This window comes from Nilaparvata lugens, chromosome 5, assembly GCF_014356525.2.
Source record: "Nilaparvata lugens isolate BPH chromosome 5, ASM1435652v1, whole genome shotgun sequence".
In the NCBI taxonomy this organism is placed as follows: Eukaryota; Metazoa; Arthropoda; class Insecta; order Hemiptera; family Delphacidae; genus Nilaparvata; species Nilaparvata lugens.
This window is the reverse complement of record NC_052508.1, coordinates 12,199,406-12,223,437: the sequence shown is the minus strand read 5'-3', so window position 1 is coordinate 12,223,437 and position 24,032 is coordinate 12,199,406. Positions and strand designations below refer to the sequence as shown.

General features: G+C 33.5%; 1 protein-coding gene across 1 annotated transcript in view; it reads right to left on the bottom strand.

Annotated features, from left to right (window-relative positions):
- Positions 1 to 1,360: 1,360 nt before the first annotated feature.
- Positions 1,361 to 24,032, bottom strand: part of LOC111050267 (carnitine O-palmitoyltransferase 2, mitochondrial) — a 44,514-nt gene continuing 21,842 nt past the window's right edge. The window contains 6 exon segments of the mRNA XM_039429380.1: positions 1,361 to 5,016; positions 6,221 to 6,410; positions 15,990 to 16,101; positions 17,560 to 17,673; positions 20,480 to 20,649; positions 21,871 to 22,133. Coding sequence (XP_039285314.1) covers positions 4,893 to 5,016; positions 6,221 to 6,410; positions 15,990 to 16,101; positions 17,560 to 17,673; positions 20,480 to 20,649; positions 21,871 to 22,133 — 973 coding nt within the window. The 3' untranslated portion in view covers positions 1,361 to 4,892.

The window sequence follows — 24,032 nt, the reverse complement described above, 5'->3', positions numbered from 1 at the left end:
AGATAGAGCATGGACTTCAATAGTTCTCTAGTTACACTATAGATGGCCATGAATAAATCCCTGCTGGTTGAAGTCGTCAGTGTACCTAGAATACAATTATCCATTTGTACAATAAATTCAATCTAGGTACATTGGTTGAAATTACCGTTCTGGTAATATGACAAGATAGGTGATGATAATCCTTCAATTACGGATCGCCTAATTTTTATTTTTGTCTCTTAGATTTATTCCTGAAACTACCTCTGCAAACCATTAGAACTTTCTTACTAAACAGGAAATAATGACGCTTCAATTGTATCCAACCAGAGATCATATAATTACTATATATAGCCTACTATATTACTAGTAGTTCTGTGAACCGTAGACCTCACGCTCAGTAAGTTACATTGACACCTGTTGTTGTTTTCTCAAAACTTAATAAATAATTTATCAATTTAAAATGTCTAGAAAAAATCCTAAATAAACATAGAGCTTTCTGTCCTATCGTACCGTGACGTGTCGTCCCGGAATGTGAGTGTGAGCGCTGTTATCAGGTCTGGCTGCAACTGTCTACAACGTTGATGGAAAGATACATTTTCAAGATGTTCGATGTTTTTGAACGGATAGTATTATAGTCCACTTAGTAGACTACTACACGGGTAGTATTAAGTTTTTGAACAGGTCACTCGATCCCGTGTCATCGGATGGGTACGTTAAATTGTCGGTCACGGCTGAAGTATGACAGTCGTAAGGCCCATTGACGGCTCAAATGATATATTCAGGCGAGGTGGAACTTCCGTCAGGAACTCCCCACCAATAAAAGTCATACGAATATTATTGTTATAGTCCACTAAACAGCTGATTTATGATGAATAATTCTATAGTCTGATTTTTAGTCTGAAATATTGGCGTATGAAGGAGACTGCTTTTTCCTTTTATATTATCCTTGAAATGCAAAATTTCAAAAACCTTGTTTATACATCGACGCGCAATTTAAAAAGGAACATACCTGTCAAATTTCATGAAAATCTATTACCGCGTTTCGCCGTAAATGCGCAACAAATAAACATTAAGAGAAATGTCAAACCGTCGACTTGAATCTTAGACCTCACTTCGCTCGGTCAATAAATATAATTAGTAGTCTTAGGCCCGGTTGCACAACAGCCGGTTGAATTTTAACCGTGATTAATTTCATGAGAACCAATCAGAGAAGGCGTTTTTGAAGAGACAGCTTCTCTGATTGGTTCTCGTGGAATTAAACACGGTTAAAATTTAACCGACTGTTGTGCAACCAGCACTAAGTATTCATTTCTCTTTGATCCAACTATTCAAATTTGTAGGCTACTCATCTTGACAAGGTGGAGTTTAATAATAATACAAGTTTTCAACATTATTAAAATATATTTATTTGGACAACATATAACAACTGAGCACATTAAAAACCTAAATTTTAAAAATATACCAATAACCTGAGCAACTAAAATTATTCTAAAATAGTATACAGCACAATATCTATTAAAAATAAAGCACAGAAAGAGCCACAAGGTAAAACGGAGGATTTATACAATGGCTATTAGAATATAAAAATAATATAACATAAAAAATAATATTGTAAAATGCTATTTTGTTGAAAAAATATAATAACTTGGAGCACTGAATACGGTGATAAAACAAAGTATAATAAAAGAAAAATTAAAACACAAAGCGCCACATAAGGTAAAACGGAGGATTTATGTGATGGCTGCTTTAAAATAATATAATAACAAAAAAAACTATAGTAAAATGCTACTTTGTTGAAAAAATATAATATATTAATAAATAATAACTTGAAGCATAGAGTACAGTGATAAAACGAGGCACAGTAAGATAAAATGAATAATACATTTAAAAGAGAATTCGATGAGTTTTCAAATAATTGCTAATAAAAATACGAGAGAATTATGATCAAGCTTCAATACTGAGGAGTTTTAAACATTCAATAATACGAAACTCACTGGGAAAGATAATACATGTCATACGGTATCTAGTTATGCAGTCTTGAAATACAGTGATATTGAAGCTATGCTAACATTTCAATATGCTGGCAGTGGGAAATGAATTGGTCCTAGTTCTGTATTTAATTGACTGTTATTTCAATTGATTCTATAATATTCTCTTTGTATAAAATTGAAAGAATGGATGATAATGCTCTCCAAACTGACTTGAAGATCAAGTCAGGACCTCCTAAATAATATTTAGGAGGTGCTGATCAAGTCTATATCAGTTCTTGTTCCACATGAGATGACAATAGAATTAAACTATTTATATTCTAAATCAATTTGAATTTTTGAATTAATTGAAAAATGAGATGGATTTGTAATGATTTCTTTCAATCTAAATTGATAATATAGATTGCATAATAGAATAATAATTACAGAAATAAAAGTTAACAAATGTTAGTAAAAACGTATATTTATCGATTAGGATCTTCTACATTGGATATGAACCTGATACAAGCTGGCATAATAATTGATGAGAAATCAGAAAACCATTTCATTTTTAAAATGATCGAGGAATGATGAAATTAATACATTGAATCTGTAGGTATGATAAAGTTATTTGATATTCGTCAGTTGAATAGAATCTACAGCGAATGAGATAATACTTTGTTTATATTCTTGCAAATGTTTAAGTAGGTTAACATACTGTTGTAAATTAATCATCAAGAAAATTCCAGTCTTGGAAAAAGCAATGGGTATTATTCACATATTCAGTCACGTTTGTGACTTTCACCTGTAAGTCACCTCTTACCTTCTAAACTTTCCATTACTCACGCACAAGCTGTAAGCTCACGTGGGTAATCATCCAAAAAAAATCCTCCAGGAATATTGATTGTAGTTATAAAATGTTTCAGTCGATAAATGATTTCTATATTCAATACTTCATTTGGAGTCTTAGGTATATTTAAATTATAATAATAAATACTTTAATATTTGAATACGGTAAAATGATATTAATGAATTAAAGCGATAATCATTATTAAACGAAATCCCAATTAAATGATGTAAATCACCTCGAAGACTGCTACTGCAAATATTGACAACAGGGTAAACAGCTAGATGGAAATTCGATGAGCGCTACTATACACAAATTATTTGTCAGCCCGGGAAATTAAATCGATGTTTGTTTTGAGTCTTACTAATAACTTAATACTATTGTAGAATAAAAAATTGGCAAAATTTAAAATAATACAGTAACTTACAATATATACTGAATCAGTGAGATTTAAATCCTATAAGAAGATAAATAATAAATCATATTGATGTGATTAATACCTTGTATTTGTTCATCCAGTCAGAATGTATTGGTCTATTAGGTACAAATAAATCTTTGAATAATCGAAAACTCAAGGTCAATAGCAGCTAGTAATTGCTAGTTAAGTAATTTTCGAGCAAATGCTAGGATTCGAGTCATCTGTATTATTTGTATAGCCAGAACCAATGACTATACTCAGTACAAAATAACTTGTGACCTTTTGGAGGAATATACGGCCCAGAGAAATGGAGGGAGATCAGCCAATTACTGTGATGAATAGAGTCATAGGTAGAAGCGCAGTTGCCAATTTGTCGATCGAATCGACTGAAGGCTTTCGGAGAGGAAACTCCGTAAATTTAACATGAGCTCTTGAATACTCACTAGAAATTAGAAAATGCTGGCCGGTTCAGAACGGCAACATCACCGCCGTTGTATTCGTACCTCTGTATTCCTTATCTGCTGCGCGTATCCCTCCCAAGTCAGAAGTAATTTTGTACGGAGTATATTTGCTAGTCACTAGATTCTAGTTTTTATTCAACCGAAAATGAATTCCGTTCAATTGAAATATTATTTCATACTACTCATATCAAATTAAAGAAGATCATAGGCCTACTGTTATACCATAGAGAAAATATAGCGTAAGTATCAATTGTCTGGTTATACTCTATCATACTGTTTTGTTTTGATGATAGATTACTCCAAATTTCTTCCGTATATTGTATGATTTTCTTTTAATATAGAAAAGTTTTGATTGAAGATTAATCCAAGTTTCTTGGGCCCAGTTTCTTGGACACTTATTAAATCTGATGGATCATCAAATCTATATTCGATTTAATAAGTGTCCTGGAAACCGGGACAAATATGTTGTCAATTACTCAAAGATTTATCAATAACAGTTTCAGATCTCGAGTGTTGAGTTAGTTCCCCATCAGATGGTATTTTAGTAGTCGGTCGTCCTAATACTTCTTTCAGCTATTTCCCCCTATTCATCTAGAATTATTTTCCCCTATTAAGATCTAATTATTTTCCGTAATTTTCTACAGTTTTCGTTATCTGTGGTCCTGACACTTCTTTCAGCTTGCAGCCATCATTGTACTGTGTTTAGCTCTGGATATTTTCTGGTCCTGATACTTCTTTTAGCTTGCAGCCATCATTGTACTGTGTTTAGCTCTGGATATTTTCTGGTCCTGATACTTCTTTTAGCTTGCAGCCATCATTGTACTGTGTTTAGCTCTGGATATTTTCTGGTCCTGATACTTCTTTCAGCTTGCAGCCATCATTGTACTGTGTTTAGCTCTGGATATTTTCTGGTCCTGATACTTCTTTTAGCTTTCAGCCATCATTGTACTGTGTTTAGCTCTGGATATTTTCTGGTCCTGATACTTCTTTTAGCTTGCAGCCATCATTGTACTGTGTTTAGCTCTGGATATTTTCTGGTCCTGATACTTCTTTTAGCTTGCAGCCATCATTGTACTGTGTTTAGCTCTGGATATTTTCTGGTCCTGATACTTTATCTAGCATAAAGCCTGATCAGTTTATTTCAGAATATTTTCCAGACTGGCGCGGCTCAGAAGTGTGCCTGGTTGGATTTTTTTTCGTGTGCTTCCACCAAATTTCCATTATTTCAAAATCTTGTACAAATCGTTCAAAGCCTCTTCCAAACAAGTTATAAAGCCAGTGCCATCTGTGTGCTCTTTATAGTTTGTAACTATTGCACCTAGCCTGTCATTCCAGATAGAGTACCTGCAATCAAATATATAAATAAATATTCATTTTATTTGTTCACGGACTAGCCATACAAATACAGTGTTACAGTTGAATAGAGATACATGCACAATATAATTATTCCATTATTCAAACATTAGAATCCAATAGAAATGAAATACTAATTTAAAATGTCAGTTCATGAGAGAACAAGATTTCACTCTTTATGTCTCTTATCAATGTCTCCACTATATGTGAGGGTCGCCGCCAACCAGTCTCCCCGACAACTAGTCTCCTCGCTATTTTGATCACAGGCGTCAGTAAATCCCCTGGCAAAATATACCATTGCCGTCAACTAGTCTCCCCGACAGTAAATCCCCTACTAGAACGAAAGAGCCTAGTTGTCGGCGACAACTAAGCTCCTCACAAGCTCACGACAACTAAGCTCCCCGACAGTAAATCCCCTGCTGGATGGGCCTATGAGGGGTCTGGTTGTCGTGATCGTGCCCGACAACTAAGCTCCCCGACAGCTGATCCCCTATTGAACATTGAAACCAGCTTGAAGCGGGCGGGGAAGTAGTACAATCACAGACACTGTATCCCACATTCTATGAATTCGATTATTAGAAGAAAAGCTTGTTGATGTTGTCACTTCTATCACTGCTAACATAGAATGAAAAAAAAATTATTTCTCTTTTCGAATTCAATTGACTTGAAAATGTTTCTTATTGAATTGGCAAGCATTTTCAAAATGAGTTTGTACGTCCCGCGAGTGATTCCTGCAAGTATGCATAGAAAATAACATATTTTATATCATCAAGCAAAACTCTGATCTATTGATTAGTCTTCAACTTATGACATTCAAACTATTAGGTTAGGTTAGGTTAGGTTAGGTTAGTTATTATGAAAAAATAATTTAGAATGTCTTTTTCCAATAATTAATAGAGGAATTAATATTATTAAATTCATCAAAGATGATTTTAAGACATCTAAACTAAAAGTTCCTATACAATTAGAAATTAATTTGATGTAATTAACTCAACGGGAGGCTTCAATGTGTAAATATAAATCCAAGAGCAGGACACACAAAGAGCGGGTAGCTGTCAGAGCGGTCTATATCTATATCTTCCCAAGACCGCTCTGATCGCTCACGCGAATCGCTCTGGATTTGTGCGTGGATGATAGTGGGGTATGTTGATGAGAGATGAGTGGCCATACAGTTTTAGGTGGGTTCCGAACTTACGCAATGCCATAACCGTTGCTGACAACAGGTCCGAACGCCCCCAGGTGCACCACTTCAGAGGACAGAGTGGAGGTTGAGAGAATGTTGCGGTTTATTTTCGTATAGGCAGGGTCCTCGAACAGGTCCACCTTCATGCCGTTCTTCTTTGCAAGAGTATTTAGGGCGAACAAGTGTCGGTCGAAACCTTGGCCTGCAATGAGAAAATATTCATTAGATAACCCATTCATGTCATGTCATTCAGAAACAGATCATTTTGCGTAATTGAAGAATTTTGAAGTGACACATAACCTAGCTACATTTGGACTGTTGTATAAATTAGAATTGGAACAGTTTTGAGCGTAATCCTGTGGTACTTTTCTGTATGTTGTGTAATTCTGAATAGTTAAATAAATAAATCTACATTTTATTAATTTACAACTCGTTGCCAGTACATTTCAAGGCTCTCACAGGCGAAAAGTTTAGAGTAAGGGTGCCACATTGAATGCGTGTATGTGCAAGTATGTGAGTAAGTGCGTGTCAGATTATGCATGAGCCGAAAAACAAAATCTGAAAAGAGACATTGAAACACGTTGTGCCTTGCATGAACTGTATGTTGTAGATATTCGAAGATATTCACATTATTAATCAATATTATTCAAAGCAGAAAGGAGAGAAAAAAGTCCGAGAACGGCTCAATATCTCATACACAAAGTTAATTTGATAGTGGGTGTGATTGGGGATCCTACTCAAATTGAAAATACCACTTTACCATGACTTTACAAATCTGGTTCATCATCTTGGATCCGCCATATTGAATACAATTTTAATTTTTTGGACAGGAAGGTTGTCATACGATAAATGATCTCGATACGGAATTTTAAGAAAAAATGAATGGCGAAAACCGCACATCGATATCTCAAACCGTTTAGAAGTTATTCACATTATTAATCAATACCATGCAAATCAGAAATGAAATAGATAAGTGGTATTGATTAATAATATGAATACCTTCTTAACGGATTGAGTTATCGATGTGCGGTTTTCACCATTCATTTCTTCTTAAAATTCCATATCGAAATCATCTAACTTTTTTCTCTCCTTTCTGCTTTGAATAATATTGATTAATAATGTGAATATCTTCGAAACGGATTGAGATATCGATTTGCGGTTTTCGCCATTCACTTTTTCTTGAAATTCCGTATCGAAATCATGTATCGCATGACCACCTTTCTATTTGAAAAAATAAAGTTGCATTCAATATTGCGGACCAGATTTTTAATGTCATAGTAAAGTAGTTTTTTCAATTCGAATAGGATCCCCAATCACACCCACCGTCAAATTACTTTTTCGCCACACTTGGATGTAATGAGCTGGTTTACGTGCGTCATATGGAGGCCGAAAGTGATTGTTTTCCGACCAGGCCGGTAAAACTTTACGGCCCTAGGGCTGTAAAATGACCTTGAATAACAGCTGATCGTGTCCGATCCCGATCTCACAAAAATCATAGAGAGAAAATCTCATAACGACTGTAATAATCTATATAATTATGTATCGTGAATCGCGGTATTATGTCTATAATATATTTTATAAATTACTGTTTAATAATTTAATATTTATTGTGTTTTTGATATCAAACAATGAATACAATGGCTGCATTGTCCATTGTCAGAAAGGTACGTATCGCAAGTATTTAAAAGTGAAGAATCGAATTTGAAATCAAAGTACAATAATTGTATCAATATTTAAAAGTGAGGTAGAGTAATAATTGTTTCTTTTTTATTATCGAATTCCACTTCTTAATGCAATACAATCAACTATAATAACAAGAAAATACAGCAGAGATCTGAAGTTTAAGGTAAGCTTACTGGTGAAACTCAGCCTTGACTAAAAAATTCCTAGTAATTTTTCCGTAATTCATTATTAAAACTTTTAGATAATTTTTCTTTAATATTGAACCATATAGAGAAAACATTAGGCCCACTCAAGATTGAATCTTCGAATGTTTTCTCTATGATTTCAGAGCAATATTTTGTTGTGAAAATGCCGGCAAACCGGCTTCAAATTAATATGCCGCTCTACATTTTATTAATTTACAACTCGTTGCCAGTACATTTCAAGGCTCTCACAGGCGAAAAGTTTAGAGTAAGGGTGCCACATTGAATGCGTGTATGTGCAAGTATGTGAGTAAGTGCGTGTCAGATTATGCATGAGCCGAAAAACAAAATCTGAAAAGAGACATTGAAACACGTTGTGCCTTGCATGAACTGTATGTTGTAGATATTCGAAGATATTCACATTATTAATCAATATTATTCAAAGCAGAAAGGAGAGAAAAAAGTCCGAGAACGGCTTAATATCTCATACACAAAGTTAATTTGATGGTGGGTGTGATTGGGGATCCTACTCAAATTGAAAATACCACTTTACCATGACTTTACAAATCTGGTTCATCATCTTGGATCCGCCATATTGAATACAATTTTAATTTTTTGGACAGGAAGGTTGTCATACGATAAATGATCTCGATACGGAATTTTAAGAAAAAATGAATGGCGAAAACCGCCATTATTAATCAATACCATGCAAATCAGAAATGAAATAGATAAGTGGTATTGATTAATAATATGAATACCTTCTTAACGGTTTGAGTTATCGATGTGCGGTTTTCACCATTCATTTCTTCTTAAAATTCCGTATCGAAATCATCTAACTTTTTTCTCTCCTTTCTGCTTTGAATAATATTGATTAATAATGTGAATATCTTCGAAACGGTTTGAGATATCGATTTGCGGTTTTCGCCATTAACTTTTTCTTGAAATTCCGTATCGAAATCATGTATCGCATGACCACCTTTCTATTTGAAAAAATAAAGTTGCATTCAATATTGCGGACCAGATTTTTAATGTCATAGTAAAGTAGTTTTTTTAATTCGAATAGGATCCCCAATCACACCCACCGTCAAATTACTTTTTCGCCACACTTGGATGTAATGAGCTGGTTTACGTGCGTCATATGGAGGCCGAAAGTGATTGTTTTCCGACCAGGCCGGTAAAACTTTACGGCCCTAGGGCTGTAAAATGACCTTGAATAACAGCTGATCGTGTCCGATCCCGATCTCACAAAAATCATAGAGAGAAAATCTCATAACGACTGTAATAATCTATATAATTATGTATCGTGAATCGCGGTATTATGTCTATAATATATTTTATAAATTACTGTTTAATAATTTAATATTTATTGTGTTTTTGATATCAAACAATAGAATACGATGATATCTCCATAGCCTCAACAACATAATGTTGGCTGCATTGTCCATTGTCAGAAAGGTACGTATCGCAAGTATTTAAAAGTGAAGAATCGAATTTGAAATCAAAGTACAATATTTAAAAGTGAGGTAGAGTAATAATTGTTTCTTTTTATTATCGAATTCCACTTCTTAATGCAATACAATCAACTATAATAACAAGAAAATACAGCAGAGATCTGAAGTTTAAGGTAAGCTTACTGGTGAAACTCAGCCTTGACTAAAAAATTCCTAGTAATTTTTCCGTAATTCATTATTAAAACTTTTAGATAATTTTTCTTTAATATTGAACCATATAGAGAAAACATTAGGCCCACTCAAGATTGAATCTTCGAATGTTTTCTCTATGATTTCAGAGCAATATTTTGTTGTGAAAATGCCGGCAAACCGGCTTCAAATTAATATGCCGCTATACACTATATTATAGTAGCCTACATACGTTACCTGACTTAATTCAGAGTGAAAATTTTATTGTGAAACAGATAATAATATTAATTTTAATAATATAAGTCATGAGCCAAAGTCTGTTGTACCTTTGACTATAGAAAGAACCTTCTTCTATAGAAAGAACAACCTTCTTCTATAGTCAAAGGTTGTACGCTTTTTAGGAGTGAAGTAAACTTTTTAGAAGTCTAGTTTACAGTATTACGTGTATGCTAAGAGTTATCAGTCAGGCCTCTTCCTTCAACAATACCCAATAGCCGAGAGCATAAAGGCGTAATACAACTGAATTCAGCTCAATGAATAACAAACACGATCTAGGTTCGAATCTTGGTCAATGACATTTTTTTTGTCGATGAATTTCGACTTTTATTAGCTATTTTTTATATTATAGTTACCATAATTTAAATTTCAATCAATTTTTTAGATATATTTTGAGACAAAACTGTGAAATATGCAATTATATTAATTTTTCATCACATTATTTCAAAATAGTAATGAAAATTCTATTCATCCATCTATCCATGAGATATTGCACCGGGCGCAAAGCGCGAGCTATAAAAATTCAAACAATTATTCGAAATATTAATAGTATAAAAATATGGTCACTATTGTAAATTATTAATTAGTAATATTGAAATTAATTGACAGTAAAAGTTGTCATAACCAAGATTCAAACTATCAAAATAGGCTGTTTGAATTTTATTAATTTTTCAATTTCTTATAAATATTGGGAAGTTTTTTTTTTGGTGTGGCGAAAAATAGCGTTCGCAACACGGGCAAAAATGTTTTTCCGGAAAACGTACATTTTCGACCCTAGGTGCGAAATATACTTTTTCGCCACACTTGGATGTAATGAGCTGGTTTACGTGCGTCATATGGATGCCGAAAGTGATTGTTTTCCGACCAGGCCGGTGAAACTTTACGGCCCTAGGGCTGTAAAATGACCTTGAATAACAGCTGATCGTGTCCGATCCCGATCTCACAAAAATCATAGAGAGAAAATCTCATAACGACTGTAATAATCTATATAATTATGTATCGTGAATCGCGGTATTATGTCTATAATATATGTTATGAATTACTGTTTCATAATTTAATATTTATTGTGTTTTTGATATCAAACAATGAATACAATGGCTGCATTGTCCATTGTCAGAAAGGTAAGTATCGCAAGTCTTTAAAAGTGAAGAATCGAATTTGAAATCAAAGTACAATAATTGTATCAATATTTAAAAGTGAGGTAGAGTAATAATTGTTTCTTTTTATTATCGAATTCCACTTCTTAATGCAATACAATCAACTATAATAACAAGAAAATACAGCAGAGATCTGAAGTTTAAGGTAAGCCTACTGGTGAAACTCAGCCTTGACTGAAAAATTCCTAGTAATTTTTCCGTAATTCATTATTAAAACTTTTAGATAATTTTTCTTCAATATCAAACCATATAGAGAAAACATTAGGCCCACTCAAGATTGAATCTTCGAATGTTTTCTCTATGATTTCAGAGCAATATTTTGTTGTGAAAATGCCGGCATACCGGCTTCAAGTTTGCCGCTATAGACCTACACTATATTATAGTAGCCTACATACGTTACCTGACTTAATTCAGAGTGAAAATTTTATTGTGAAACAGATAATAATATTAATTTTAATAATATAAGTCATGAGCCAAAGTCTGTTGTACCTTTGACTATAGAAAGAACCTTCTTCTATAGAAAGAACAACCTTCTTTCTATAGTCAAAGGTTGTACGCTTTTTAGGAGTGAAGTAAACTTTTTTAGAAGTCTAGTTTACAGTATTACGTGTATGCTAAGAGTTATCAGTCAGGCCTCTTCCTTCAACAATACCCAATAGCCGAGAGCATAAAGGCGTAATACAACTGAATTCAGCTCAATGAATAACAAACACGATCTAGGTTCGAATCTTGGTCAATGACATTTTTTTTTGTCGATGAATTTCGACTTTTATTAGCTATTTTTTATATTAGTTACCATAATTTAAATTTCAATCAATTTTTTAGATATATTTTGAGACAAAACTGTGAAATATGCAATTATATTAATTTTTTCATCACATTATTTCAAAATAGTAATGAAAATTCTATTCATCCATCTATCCATGAGATATTGCACCGGGCGCAAAGCGCGAGCTATAAAAATTCAAACAATTATTCGAAATATTAATAGTATAAAAATATGGTCACTATTGTAAATTATTAATTAGTAATATTGAAATTAATTGACAGTAAAAGTTGTCATAACCAAGATTCAAACTATCAAAATAGGCTGTTTGAATTTTATTAATTTTTCAATTTCTTATAAATATTGGGAAGTTTTTTTTTTGGTGTGGCGAAAAATAGCGTTCGCAACACGGGCAAAAATGTTTTTCCGGAAAACGTACATTTTCGACCCTAGGTGCGAAATATACTATTTCGCCACACTTGGATCTAATGAGCTGGTTTACGTGCGTCATATGGAGGCCGAAAGTGATTGTTTTCCGACCAGGCCGGTGAAACTTTACGGCCCTAGGGCTGTAAAATGACCTTGAATAACAGCTGATCGTGTCCGATCTCACAAAAATCATAGAGATAATCTCATAACGACTGTAATAATCTATATAATTATGTATCGTGAATCGCGGTATCATGTCTATAATATATGTTATGAATTACTGTTTCATAATTTAATATTTATTATTGTGTTTTTGATATCAAACAATAGAATACGATGATATCTCCATAGCCTCAACAACATAATGTTGGCTGCATTGTCCATTGTCAGAAAGGTAAGTATCGCAAGTCTTTAAAAGTGAAGAATCGAATTTGAAATCAAAGTACAATATTTAAAAGTGAGGTAGAGTAATAATTGTTTCTTTTTTATTATCGAATTCCACTTCTTAATGCAATACAATCAACAATAATAATAGGAAAATACAGCAGAGATCTAAAGTTTAAGGTAAGCCTACTGGTGAAACTCAGCCTTGACTGAAAAATTCCTAGTAATTTTTCCGTAATTCATTATTAAAACTTTTAGATAATTTTTCTTCAATATCAAACCATATAGAGAAAACATTAGGCCCACTCAAGATTGAATCTTCGAATGTTTTCTCTATGATTTAACTATTTTCAGAGCAATATTTTGTTGTGAAAATGCCGGCATACCGGCTTCAAGTTTGCCGCTATAGACCTACACTATATTATAGTAGCCTACATATGTTACCTGACTTACAGGCCTCTTCAATCATAAATATGCTATGGCCGAGAGCGTAAAGGCGTAATACATCAAAGCTCAGAGAATTACAAACATGATCTAGGTTCGAACCTCGGTCAGTGACATTTTTTTTTTGTCAATGAATTTCGACTTTTATTAGCTATTTTTTATATTAGTTACCGTAATTTAAATTTCAATCAATTTTTTAGATATATTTTGAGACAAAACTGTGAAATATGCAATTATATTAATTTTTTAATCACATTATTTCAAAATAGTAATGAAAATTCTATTCATCCATCTATCCATGAGATATTGCACCAGGCGCAAAGCGCGAGCTATAAAAATTCAAACAATTATTCGAAATATTAATAGTATAAAAATATTGTCACTATTGTAAATTATTAATTAGTAATATTGAAATTAATTGACAGTGAAATTTGTCATAACCAAGATTCAAACTATCAAAATAGGCTGTTTGAATTTTATTTATTTTTTAATTTCTTATATTGGGAAGTTTTTTTTTGGTGTGGTGAAAAATAGCGTTTGCACCATGGGCAAAAATGTATTTCCGGCTCTCAATCTTTTCTAGTCCTCGGCCTACGGCCTCGGACTTGAAAACCGATTTCGAGCCGGAAATATCTCATTTTCGGCCCTAGGTGCGAAATATACTATTCTGCACTCCAGATTTGCAACATGGCAACGCAAAATACTTAGTAGGTTATATGGAGCAACAGTGCAGCAAAATGAAAATGAAGTTGGTAACAGTGACTGGGCTGCTATTGTGAGCAGAGGTGCAACGAAGCACAACGCGCTAATTATTATTCATTATATATTATAACCAAGGACAACCAGGACTTTAGGATTTTAGGATTAAGGTTTTTATCAATAATAAAATTACACAGAAAAACATTTGATGGATTTCAGGCAATTTTACCCATAATTACCCACTTTTCATATTCAATGGTAACTGTAGGAAAAACTTAATGTGAAATACGTGCGCAAAGTTCCTCTGCTGCACTCAAGAAACCTCAAGTAAACGTTTCTTTCGGTGCAGCAAACTGACACTTTGCGCACTAGTTGCACAAATAACTATTGTGTATGAGATATTGAGCCGTTCTCGGACTTTTCACCCACCCAGTATAGGTGGTCAGTATGGATGCTGATAAATGAAATATAATGGATTTTGGGACTTTCTAAAGCAGCTTGCACACAGGCACACTAGTAGCTTTTATAGTAGCTGTCACATGGAATTGGAAATTTCCAGAACTCAAATAATATGTAATACTGGTTTGATTCATGGAATAATAATTGAAATGCTTACTTATTGTTTTTCAAAGGTTTTGAATTTTTTAATTTTTGAATGGGTATTTATATTATAAATAATTGCTTGACTTTTTTCTTTAGGGCTGCTCTTGAATATTAATAAGAATAGAAATCTAGGTACCGTGTGTTTCTAAAGATTCGAAATTTAAATTGTGGAAATGGTGAGTTCCAAACTGTTGTTTTCGTATTATAGCTCAAAATTTAGTTACATAGAATGACCGAGGTCCGAATTTAGTTGCAGCAAGTTAGCAAGTTTCCGAGTGTAGAAATTAAAAAATTAAATATGCCTTCTGTCCTAAATCAATTACTGGATAACGTTGTTTGAAAACTTTACATATTACATGCCTTTTATTAATTCGTTCGATTTAGAATTCAACAAACCTGACGTTAAATTTTAAAAGTATCTTCAATGAAGCTCCTGGCTCGTAGTTACTAGTTGCTAAAGACCGTGAGAAATTACTTTTAACACGGCTCTTTCTCGATGACGGAGAGGTCCGATGCTCTATCCTCCACTAATCTCTCCCACTACCCAGCAGCATTCTCCTTCTTTTGGGTCTGTGTGAGAGAGCTTTGTAACGCTTCGCTCCCCTCCACTGGCAATGTTCCAAAGTGATATGTTTGTTTGTGTTACGGAGATGACTGTGTTCATCACAAGAACCTGAAGCGAAATGACACGGCGCATCCAATTGTGCGCAGGATGTCCGTCTGTGTCTATGCTACAAACTGTGGAAGGAGAAATGGGTTTCTCCTCTTCATGTTAAAAGTAATATCTCGCAGACTTTAGAATAGGTGACAGTTGAAGATAATCTGTGCATTTGAATGAACGAATCCACTAAGAGCTCCCAACCAATCAAGGCTTCAAATAGAGATTTGATAGCATGATTTTAGTAACTATATGATAGAAAAGAAGAAACACCCCCTCAGTTTACAGAATGATTCATGGAATAATAATCGAAATCGTTAATGATTGATTTTCAAAGGTATTGGATTTTCACATTTCTGAATGGAGAATTGTATGTTATAGATATTTGCTCAGATGGATAATCAATTATCAAGCATAAAGGTACGCGCACACAGAGAACGGTCAGGTGCTCCGAGTTCCAAATTCCACTACTATCTATGGAGAAATATACGGCGTCGAAACCAACAAGCTTTCCAATTGGATTTCTCAATTGAAGATAAATTGGAGGAAATGAGATACTATCAGATAGACAGCTGGTATCTGTACATCCAGTTTCAACTCAATAACCTCTGAAATTGATGATGAAGAAACACTTTATAATAACTTTGTTGTTAGTCTAGACTTGGAGACACAGTGTCTAGTCTACAACAAAGTTGATAATCACTCTCTCTGGCACAACTTCAACAATTGTCATTTCAGTTTCCATGTATTCAGTTTCTACCAATCATGTAATCATGTATTCCATGTATTACCAAGAACATGGAACGCCTGACCCCTCTCTGTGGGCGCAAAGCCTAAAAGTAGAAACAAACTGTACATACCCATGGCAGCATCCTTGACCAAATCAGAATGAACTTTGGAACACTCGGCAATTACTTTTCTGATAGTTTCCACATCAGACTGCTTCTTTTGACTCAATAGATCACAGAATTTCTGTAAAAATACATTTTATATTATTATTCAATTTGAACAAACAAAAACAACACAAATTTATTTTCAACTACCACTAATTTCTCATAAATTATCTATAGCTAAACACACAGTTTTAAGTATTCAGATAATATACACATAGATGTATGCGTTAATGAGATTGATGGTATCCAGCTATTTCCGATATGCGAATGAATTAAGGTGCATACTTGTAAATTCAGTTTTCAGAAGTTGATGAAGAAAAATATAAATACGGAAATGATTGGAGATAAAGTATCAAGAGATGAGAATGTCAGGTTGCTCAGAAGCTCATCAACTTTGAAGAGAGGCTTAGGTATAGTGAGGACCACGTTATAATGACAGTGAAGAAAGATAGGAGAAAAACGTTGCCAAGTCTCTCCATTTTGCCACTGAGTGTACACAGCTGCTATTCAATTCATCCCATTAAATTTGATCTAATAATAATCATCATCTTGATAAAATAATCAATTTAATGTCAAGTTAATCAAGAGAATATATTTCTCATAATTTGATTCAAAAATTTGCTTTCATAACTGAGATTAGATTTTTATTTTTATACAAACCTGAAATGGCGGCCAATTTAAAAAGCTGTGATGCAACAATCTGAATTTCAAAACAACAGAAATTAAGTTTTTTAGTAGGTATTCTATTCGAATATCTTTTAAAAATAATAGAAATCCTATTCAAAATAAGTAATCTCAATGGAAATAATTCTGAAATAACCTTCCAATATTATTTTATACCGGTAATAGTAGGTCTAACCTCTACGTGTAAACTAACTGAAGCGTGGATGAAGTCTAGAATGGTTAGTTATCAACTTTTAAAATGTCTTTTCATGTATTTTAATTTGTGTTTCTCATACGGTAATGTCTAAAAATTATTTCATTGTTTCAAAAATACATTTTAAATCAATTATACGACTTGTATACTCAAGTATTAGATAGAATGAAGAAAAAAATGGCGGCTGAGAATTGTTTGTTTACTTTTGTACAGTCACTGTCAGAAGTAAAAATAAAATATTCTGGCAAACAGACAACATTGCAAAGCTAGAGAGATAGCGCTATCTGTTTTGTTGGAAAGCAACAGTATTGTCAATTGTATACTGCCATTATAACGTGGACCTCACTATAAAAGAGATTAAGACCTTTATTTGATTGGTTTTCATGCAACCGGTCATGAATATTGAAAGATTAATTAAACAATTCTAGAGATCTAATTCTAGTTCTAGACATTCTAATATCTATTCTAGAGATTCTAATATCCATTAGAATAGGTGAAGATCCACTGTCAAGAGAGAGTTAAAGCTAAACTAGATTATGACCTTTATTTGATTGGTAACCTGTAATAAATATTGAAAGAGTAAATTGAACAATGCTAGATGATGAAAGCATTTGAATTTCGAAGACGATAGATTAAGACGATTCGCAATAACTTACTGACCACAGCTTCAATGGTGCAAGGTCTCATTGTTTCAGTGCGTCCATGTTTGAAGGCAGCAGTACTGCAAGACTCGTAAGTAGCCACATGCTTCCTCGCTAATTTATCGTGAGCTAACTGTAAAACATTTAAAAATTCAAATTAAAAATTACCTATGCGAAAAAAAAATCCGACAGAAATTATCGAATCACTTTGCCCTTGAAAAGGGAAAAATGGATAAGGATATCCCATAATAATGGATAATATTGCAATTATAATAATAATGGATAATATTGCAATAATATTGCGATAATATGGGCAATAATGGATATCCTAAACATGGACAGGGCAAAATGCATACTCCTATGTGGAAAATCATCTTTCAACTGTCAACAATGTTTAAATGTTATTCATGAAGAATACTGAAATTTCAAAGTGATTCTCTTCATAGATTAATAACTGATAAAACATATTTACCGGATGTATGCTATTGAGTTCTGAGATTAAACCAAGTTCTATAGGTCTGAGAATAAACTGAGCCGATGTTCCGAGTAATAGTAGGGATATCATAGGAATTAGGCTTAATTTATTACCCTTTTCAGATTTGACTCTCATCTGCATGAGTGGTCATGCTTGATCTCGCGTGCACTTCACCACATCCAATGTGATCATACCCTGAACTAGACTGGGATTGAGTAAAAAAATCAAAAGAATTTTATTGTAATCAAATTCATTTTGAACATAGATAGACAACGTCAAGTTTATACAGCTAATAATATAACATCATAAAATATACAGAGTGTTTGAAAAAGAACACTATTCTAGTTTGTGGTGTTTAATTCAGCAACTGTCCAAGTTTTGTCCCCCTGCAGTTATCAGACCTGCTTGACCTTGAGACGGCGCCAGGGAACAGTTCCCTCAGTTGATTGAGTTCGGGCTTTCCGGAAGGTGGATAGGGAGAGCTGGCCCAATTGCTTGCCCCCACGAAGCTCGGAAATAACCCCTCTAGACTTTTTCTTTTGGGGACACATGAAAAATATTGTGGACAGTAAAAAAATCCGAGACATAAACCATTTACGGGAAAGAATCGTCACGATGGTTGGGATAACACCTGATATGTTGGTGGATACACGGCGAGAGCTTGAATATCGTCTCGACGTGTGCAGGGCAACAAATGGATCCCATGTTGAAGTGTACTGATTTAAAAAAAAAACTTAAAGGTTCTCTCTTTCATTGTATGTACTTTTCATGTAGTTTTTCATCAATTTACACATTACCTATATATGTAAAACCTAGTTTTTCCAATAGAAATTATCAAATCATTGATCCTTGAATAGATGGCAGGGCAAAATGCATAGGCTACTCCTATGTGGAAAATCATCTTTCAACTGTCAACAATGTTTCAATGGGAAACATTGAATGTTATTCATAAAGAATACTAAAATTTCAAAGTGATTCTCTTCATAGATTAATATTTGATGAAACATATTTACTGGATGTATGCTATTTAGTTCTGAGATAAACTGAATTATATAGGTCTGAGAATAAACTAAGCCAATGTCTTACCGTTGTCATAGTAAGGATATCATAGGAAGTAGGCTCAAGTTATTAACCTTTTCAGATTTTGTCTCTCATCTGCACGAGTAGTCATGCTTGATCTCGCGTACACTTGACCACATCCAATGTGATCATACCCTGCACTAGACTGGGATTGAGTAAAAAAATCAATAGAATTTTATTGTCATCAAATTCATTTTGAACATAGATGAACAACGTCAAGTTTAGCTACAATATACAGAGTGTTTCAGAAGTAGTGTCGAACATTTTAGGGTATTGTTCCTGGATGATAGGAGACTACAAATGTCGTATTTGAAGTGGCCAAAACTCAGCAGTTATCCTTATAGCTGCCATTTTGTATTTTTCACTTAGAAATTTTCATATCAAGAACGAAATGTTGTATTGATCTGAAATTTGGCATGAATATTTATGCTATAAAGACTCAACTTAAAAGAATAAAATGAAACATTTTCGTTGTAAATTTTCAAAATGGCGGCCATTTTAAATTTTTGATTGCAAATTTCACGAAAACCGTTCACTTTATAGAAAATTTACAAGATACAAAAAAGTTAGCAAATCTTATCAAGATATCAAGGATACCTTACTTATTAAGATTGGTCACAGAATAACAGAGAAATAATTCTTTTCGTACTGCATGCATGACCATGAACAAACAAGATCATTTGAAAAAACACTGTAATATCAGCTGGATGGCCATATGGAGCCATACCGAGTTTCAAAGCTTCATCTTAAATACAATAATTGGAATTGAAAATGTAATAATGATGTTTAAATGATGAAAAGTGGTCATGCATGCAGTACGAAAAGAATTAATTTCTTTGTTATTCTTCGACCAATCTTAATAAATAAGGTATCCTTAAAATCTTGATAAAATTTGCTAACTTTTTTGTCTCTTGTAATTTTTTTTTGTAAAGTGAACGGTTTTTGTGAAATTTGCAAACAAAAATTTAAAATGGCCGCCATTTTGAAAATTTACAACGAAAATGTTTTATTTTATTTTTCAAATTTGAGTCTTTATAGCATAAATATTCATGCCAAATTTCAGATCAATACAACATTATTTCATTCTTGAGATAAAAATTCCTAAGTGAGAAAAACAAAATGGCAGCTATAAGGATAAACGCTGCGTTTTGGACACTTCAAATGCGACATTTGTAGTCTCCAATCATCAAGGAACAATACCCTGAAATGTTCGACACCACTTCTGAAACACTCGGTATAATTAGTGGCAGTTGAATCAATGAGAGAAGCGGATGACGTATTTAATTAGCGGTAAAATGTTATACCCATAGTAACTAATGTAACTAATAACCATTCTATTATAACTTTTCTAATGAAAAATATTTTGATGATGAAAATGACTTACCTGGAACGCCAGCTGCATCACACAGTCAGGACTGATACGATGAGTTTTGCACAAATTGCGACCAAAAGTTTTAAATTCGTACAATCCCACATCGAGGGAGTTGGTAAACTTATTGTACAGCTCTTTGGCTTCATTCACATCCTTCTTGATACCGTCATTCAGTTTGAAATCTGAAAACAACATCATGAATCGAATTTTATACGAGACTGGGTTCTGAGATAGATTAGATATGAAAATTTCATGATTTTTTCAACTTTTTATCTATTGGGAAAATGGCAATGAATGAAAAGAAAATAAGTGTCACGCCACACAAAGCGTTTTATCAGGCGTTTTCGGATGAGTAGGTAGGGCAGGACGATTATCAGTTGATTCCTGAGCGCCAACCCAAACAGCCAATCGGAGAGCTTCCTGCCCTTCCGACTCGTCTTAAACCGCCTGATAGAACGCCTGTGTGGCCTCACCATTTAGCTAGGTTCTGTGTTGTTCTTTCTGTAGAACAATCGACCGTTATTAAATCCAGGAAGAGGAGAAATTTTGGGCTTGTGCCTTTTTTTCTCTACCAGTATTGTAATGAACAATACCTGATAAATGAATATTTTCAAAGCTCCTTGAATTCCTATCATTTCAAAGTGATCAATAGGAAACTTCTGCTTGAGTATTTCATTTCAATTGAAAGTAGAACTGATGTTTATAATTGAAAATAATTCAGGAAAAATAACGAAAAACTTAACTTGTAGGAAAACAAATGGAGAGAGAGAGAGAGAAGAAACACAAAATATGTGCAGGATAAGTTGCTATCACTTGTCAATTATTTTCAAAGAGTATTCTCGGACCAGAAATGAGAAATGCGTAACATACACATAGCTTTTTGGGCTTCATTGCCATTAAAATTTGAAAGAAGAATAGTACAAGCTAAGCTTAGATTTCCTCTTTCAGATTATAATATTTATTATTTTAGATATTAGATTTATATTTATTTATTCAATCATTCAGAATTATACAAGTTACAGAAAAGTAGCACAGGCTAACTTACGCTCAAAACGGTTCCAATTCTAATCTATATAACAATGTACCGGTAGCTAGAGGTTATGTGTGTCACTTCCAAGATTCTTCAATTACACACTTAATTTACAATCCATACACACAAAAATTATTTTTAAATTAAAAAAAAAACTTCTAAATTGAAGTATTGTCTTGTGGTTTTGAAGAAAGCAGCTCAAAGGGCAAACGAAGAGTCTCTCCATAGACTAATTCGGATGTAGTAGCCTTGATATCTTCCTTGAAAACAGATCGAATACCAAGAAGTACTAGAGGCAAGGCTTCAGCCCAATCAGCCTTAGCATGAGCCATAATTGCGGCTTTTAGATGGCGATGGAATCGTTCAATCATACCGTTTGATGAAGGATGCCAACTTGTTGTACTTCTGAGTCGAATCCCAAATAGCTTGGCGAATGTGTTGAAGAGGTTGGAAGTGAATTGTGTCCCGCGATCTGTTGTCACAGTTTCTGGGAAACCAAAACGAGATATCCAGCAATCCAAAAGTGCATGACACACTGGCCCATATGAATAAAACCAGAGCAAATGCTCATGAGCAAGAGCAAGGAGCATAAGGTTTTGCTCATGAGCAAAAGGTAGAAGCAGAAGTAAGTATTTGCTCATTTTTATATGAATAAGCTTTACCTTTTACTCTTACCTTATGCTCCTGAACTCTGGAGCAAATGCTCACGTACTTTAGAGATTTTTCATCAGCTGATTCGCTTTTGTAGCCTTAGTTTGTTTTTATAGCTCACGGAAGCGCTAAATATGCAAATAGGGTCCACCGCTTGTGTTTGCGTCGTCTGCTCTGTTTTCTATTTATGAATAGAGTTTTAGGTTAGTTGAGTTTAGAATTTTGAAATAATAGCGTGGAAAAATGTCATCTCTATAATAATCTTCAGCATATTCTTTTAATATCAATAGCCTTCTTATAATCGTCTACACTTTCATCTTCTTAAATACCTATTTTCTATTTTGTGATGGCTATCTTTATAACAGGTAGGTAGCTATCTTTTGTATTTATTCTTTTGTAGGGATAATGGTGATTATGTATCATGGTTGAATCTAAAAAGAGTTTTATAGTTCTCAACTATTGGTTGTGATCGTATCTGGTATAGTTTCCTCTTCCTCATACGAATTAGTTGAGCCATTTTACTATGAGCAAAAGGTGATAAGCTGCTCTAGACTAGACTCACCGTTTTTGAAGCATTTGCTTCAAAAGTTGAGCAAATGCTCTAGTTTATTCATACAATTTTGAGCAAAAGCTTTTACTTTTGAGCAAATGTTCAAACTATTTTTTTGATGAGCATGAGCAAAAGGTTTTTCTCACGTTTATCCATAGAAAATGAAGCAAATGCTCCATATTTTAGAAGTATAAGCAAATGCTCAACTTTATTCATATGGCCCATTGTCTCTGCAGTTATGTCAGATAGTGGATAAACTTCTGGCCATCGAGTAAAACGATCTGTAACCGTTAAGCAATATTTGAAAGATCGTATCAATTATTATTGATATTTGAAAGATAGAATCATATGATTGCCACCAATTCAATTCAATTTCTTTATTTCAATTGTAACATGTTTAAATTTGGGTAGATGAAAAGCCCTAACAGAAATAATAATAGGTCTAAAAATAAAGTAATTGGCTAATATCGCCAAGCAGATAATAATCAAGATAAGATAGCATCAGCTTGTTCTGGCTAAATGGTACAAGAACTTAAAAAGGATTTGAAGGAAGTTTATTACTCATAAATAGATTATTTATAAAATATTTGAAGATTGAGGTTAGGTAGATGTATTCACAGATCGGTGACCTAGAGATCGATCAAACCGAAGAACGTAGAATCTGACCAAAACCCCTTGGCAGAGCTTTATTGCATTCGGATGGTGTGCAATGTGAAAAAACACCCGTCCACGTGGCTAATTATTAGGTAGCATGGAATTAATATTAATATATAGAATATTAACTAGCATGCAAAGAGCATAAATAAAAAACCAAATAAAAATAATTTAATGTATTCAGGAAATAAGAGTTACCAGGCGCATGAATACCTAATAAAATTTGCATGCACCAATAGTAAAACGGCAGTTAATAGGCGGCAACTGTAGGCCAATTCAAAAATATTTATATATATTTATATAAATGTACTAGATTTTGTGTAAAAATTTGTGTAATCTATATTATCAATATGGCTCGAATGCAAAGAAATTATTAATCATATAATCTAAGCAATATTTTGGCATTCTTTGTAAGATCTATTTGAATTTAATGGCGGAGGATTGAGATATTTAAATTTTATGCTAATTTGAAAGTCGGAAAGAGGATCTGTAAAACTGGAGAAGGAAGAACCAGCACTCGCCAGCCAGATGCCACCATAAGAGGACCCCAAATATTTTAGAGCGAAGTACCTTATTAATAATTTTGTAAAAGTTAAAGTTAAAGTAAATTATTTAATTTCTTAAAAGACTTCGTGATGCTATTGTGAAGCAGAAGTCATTTTTCATTTTAATTAAATTTA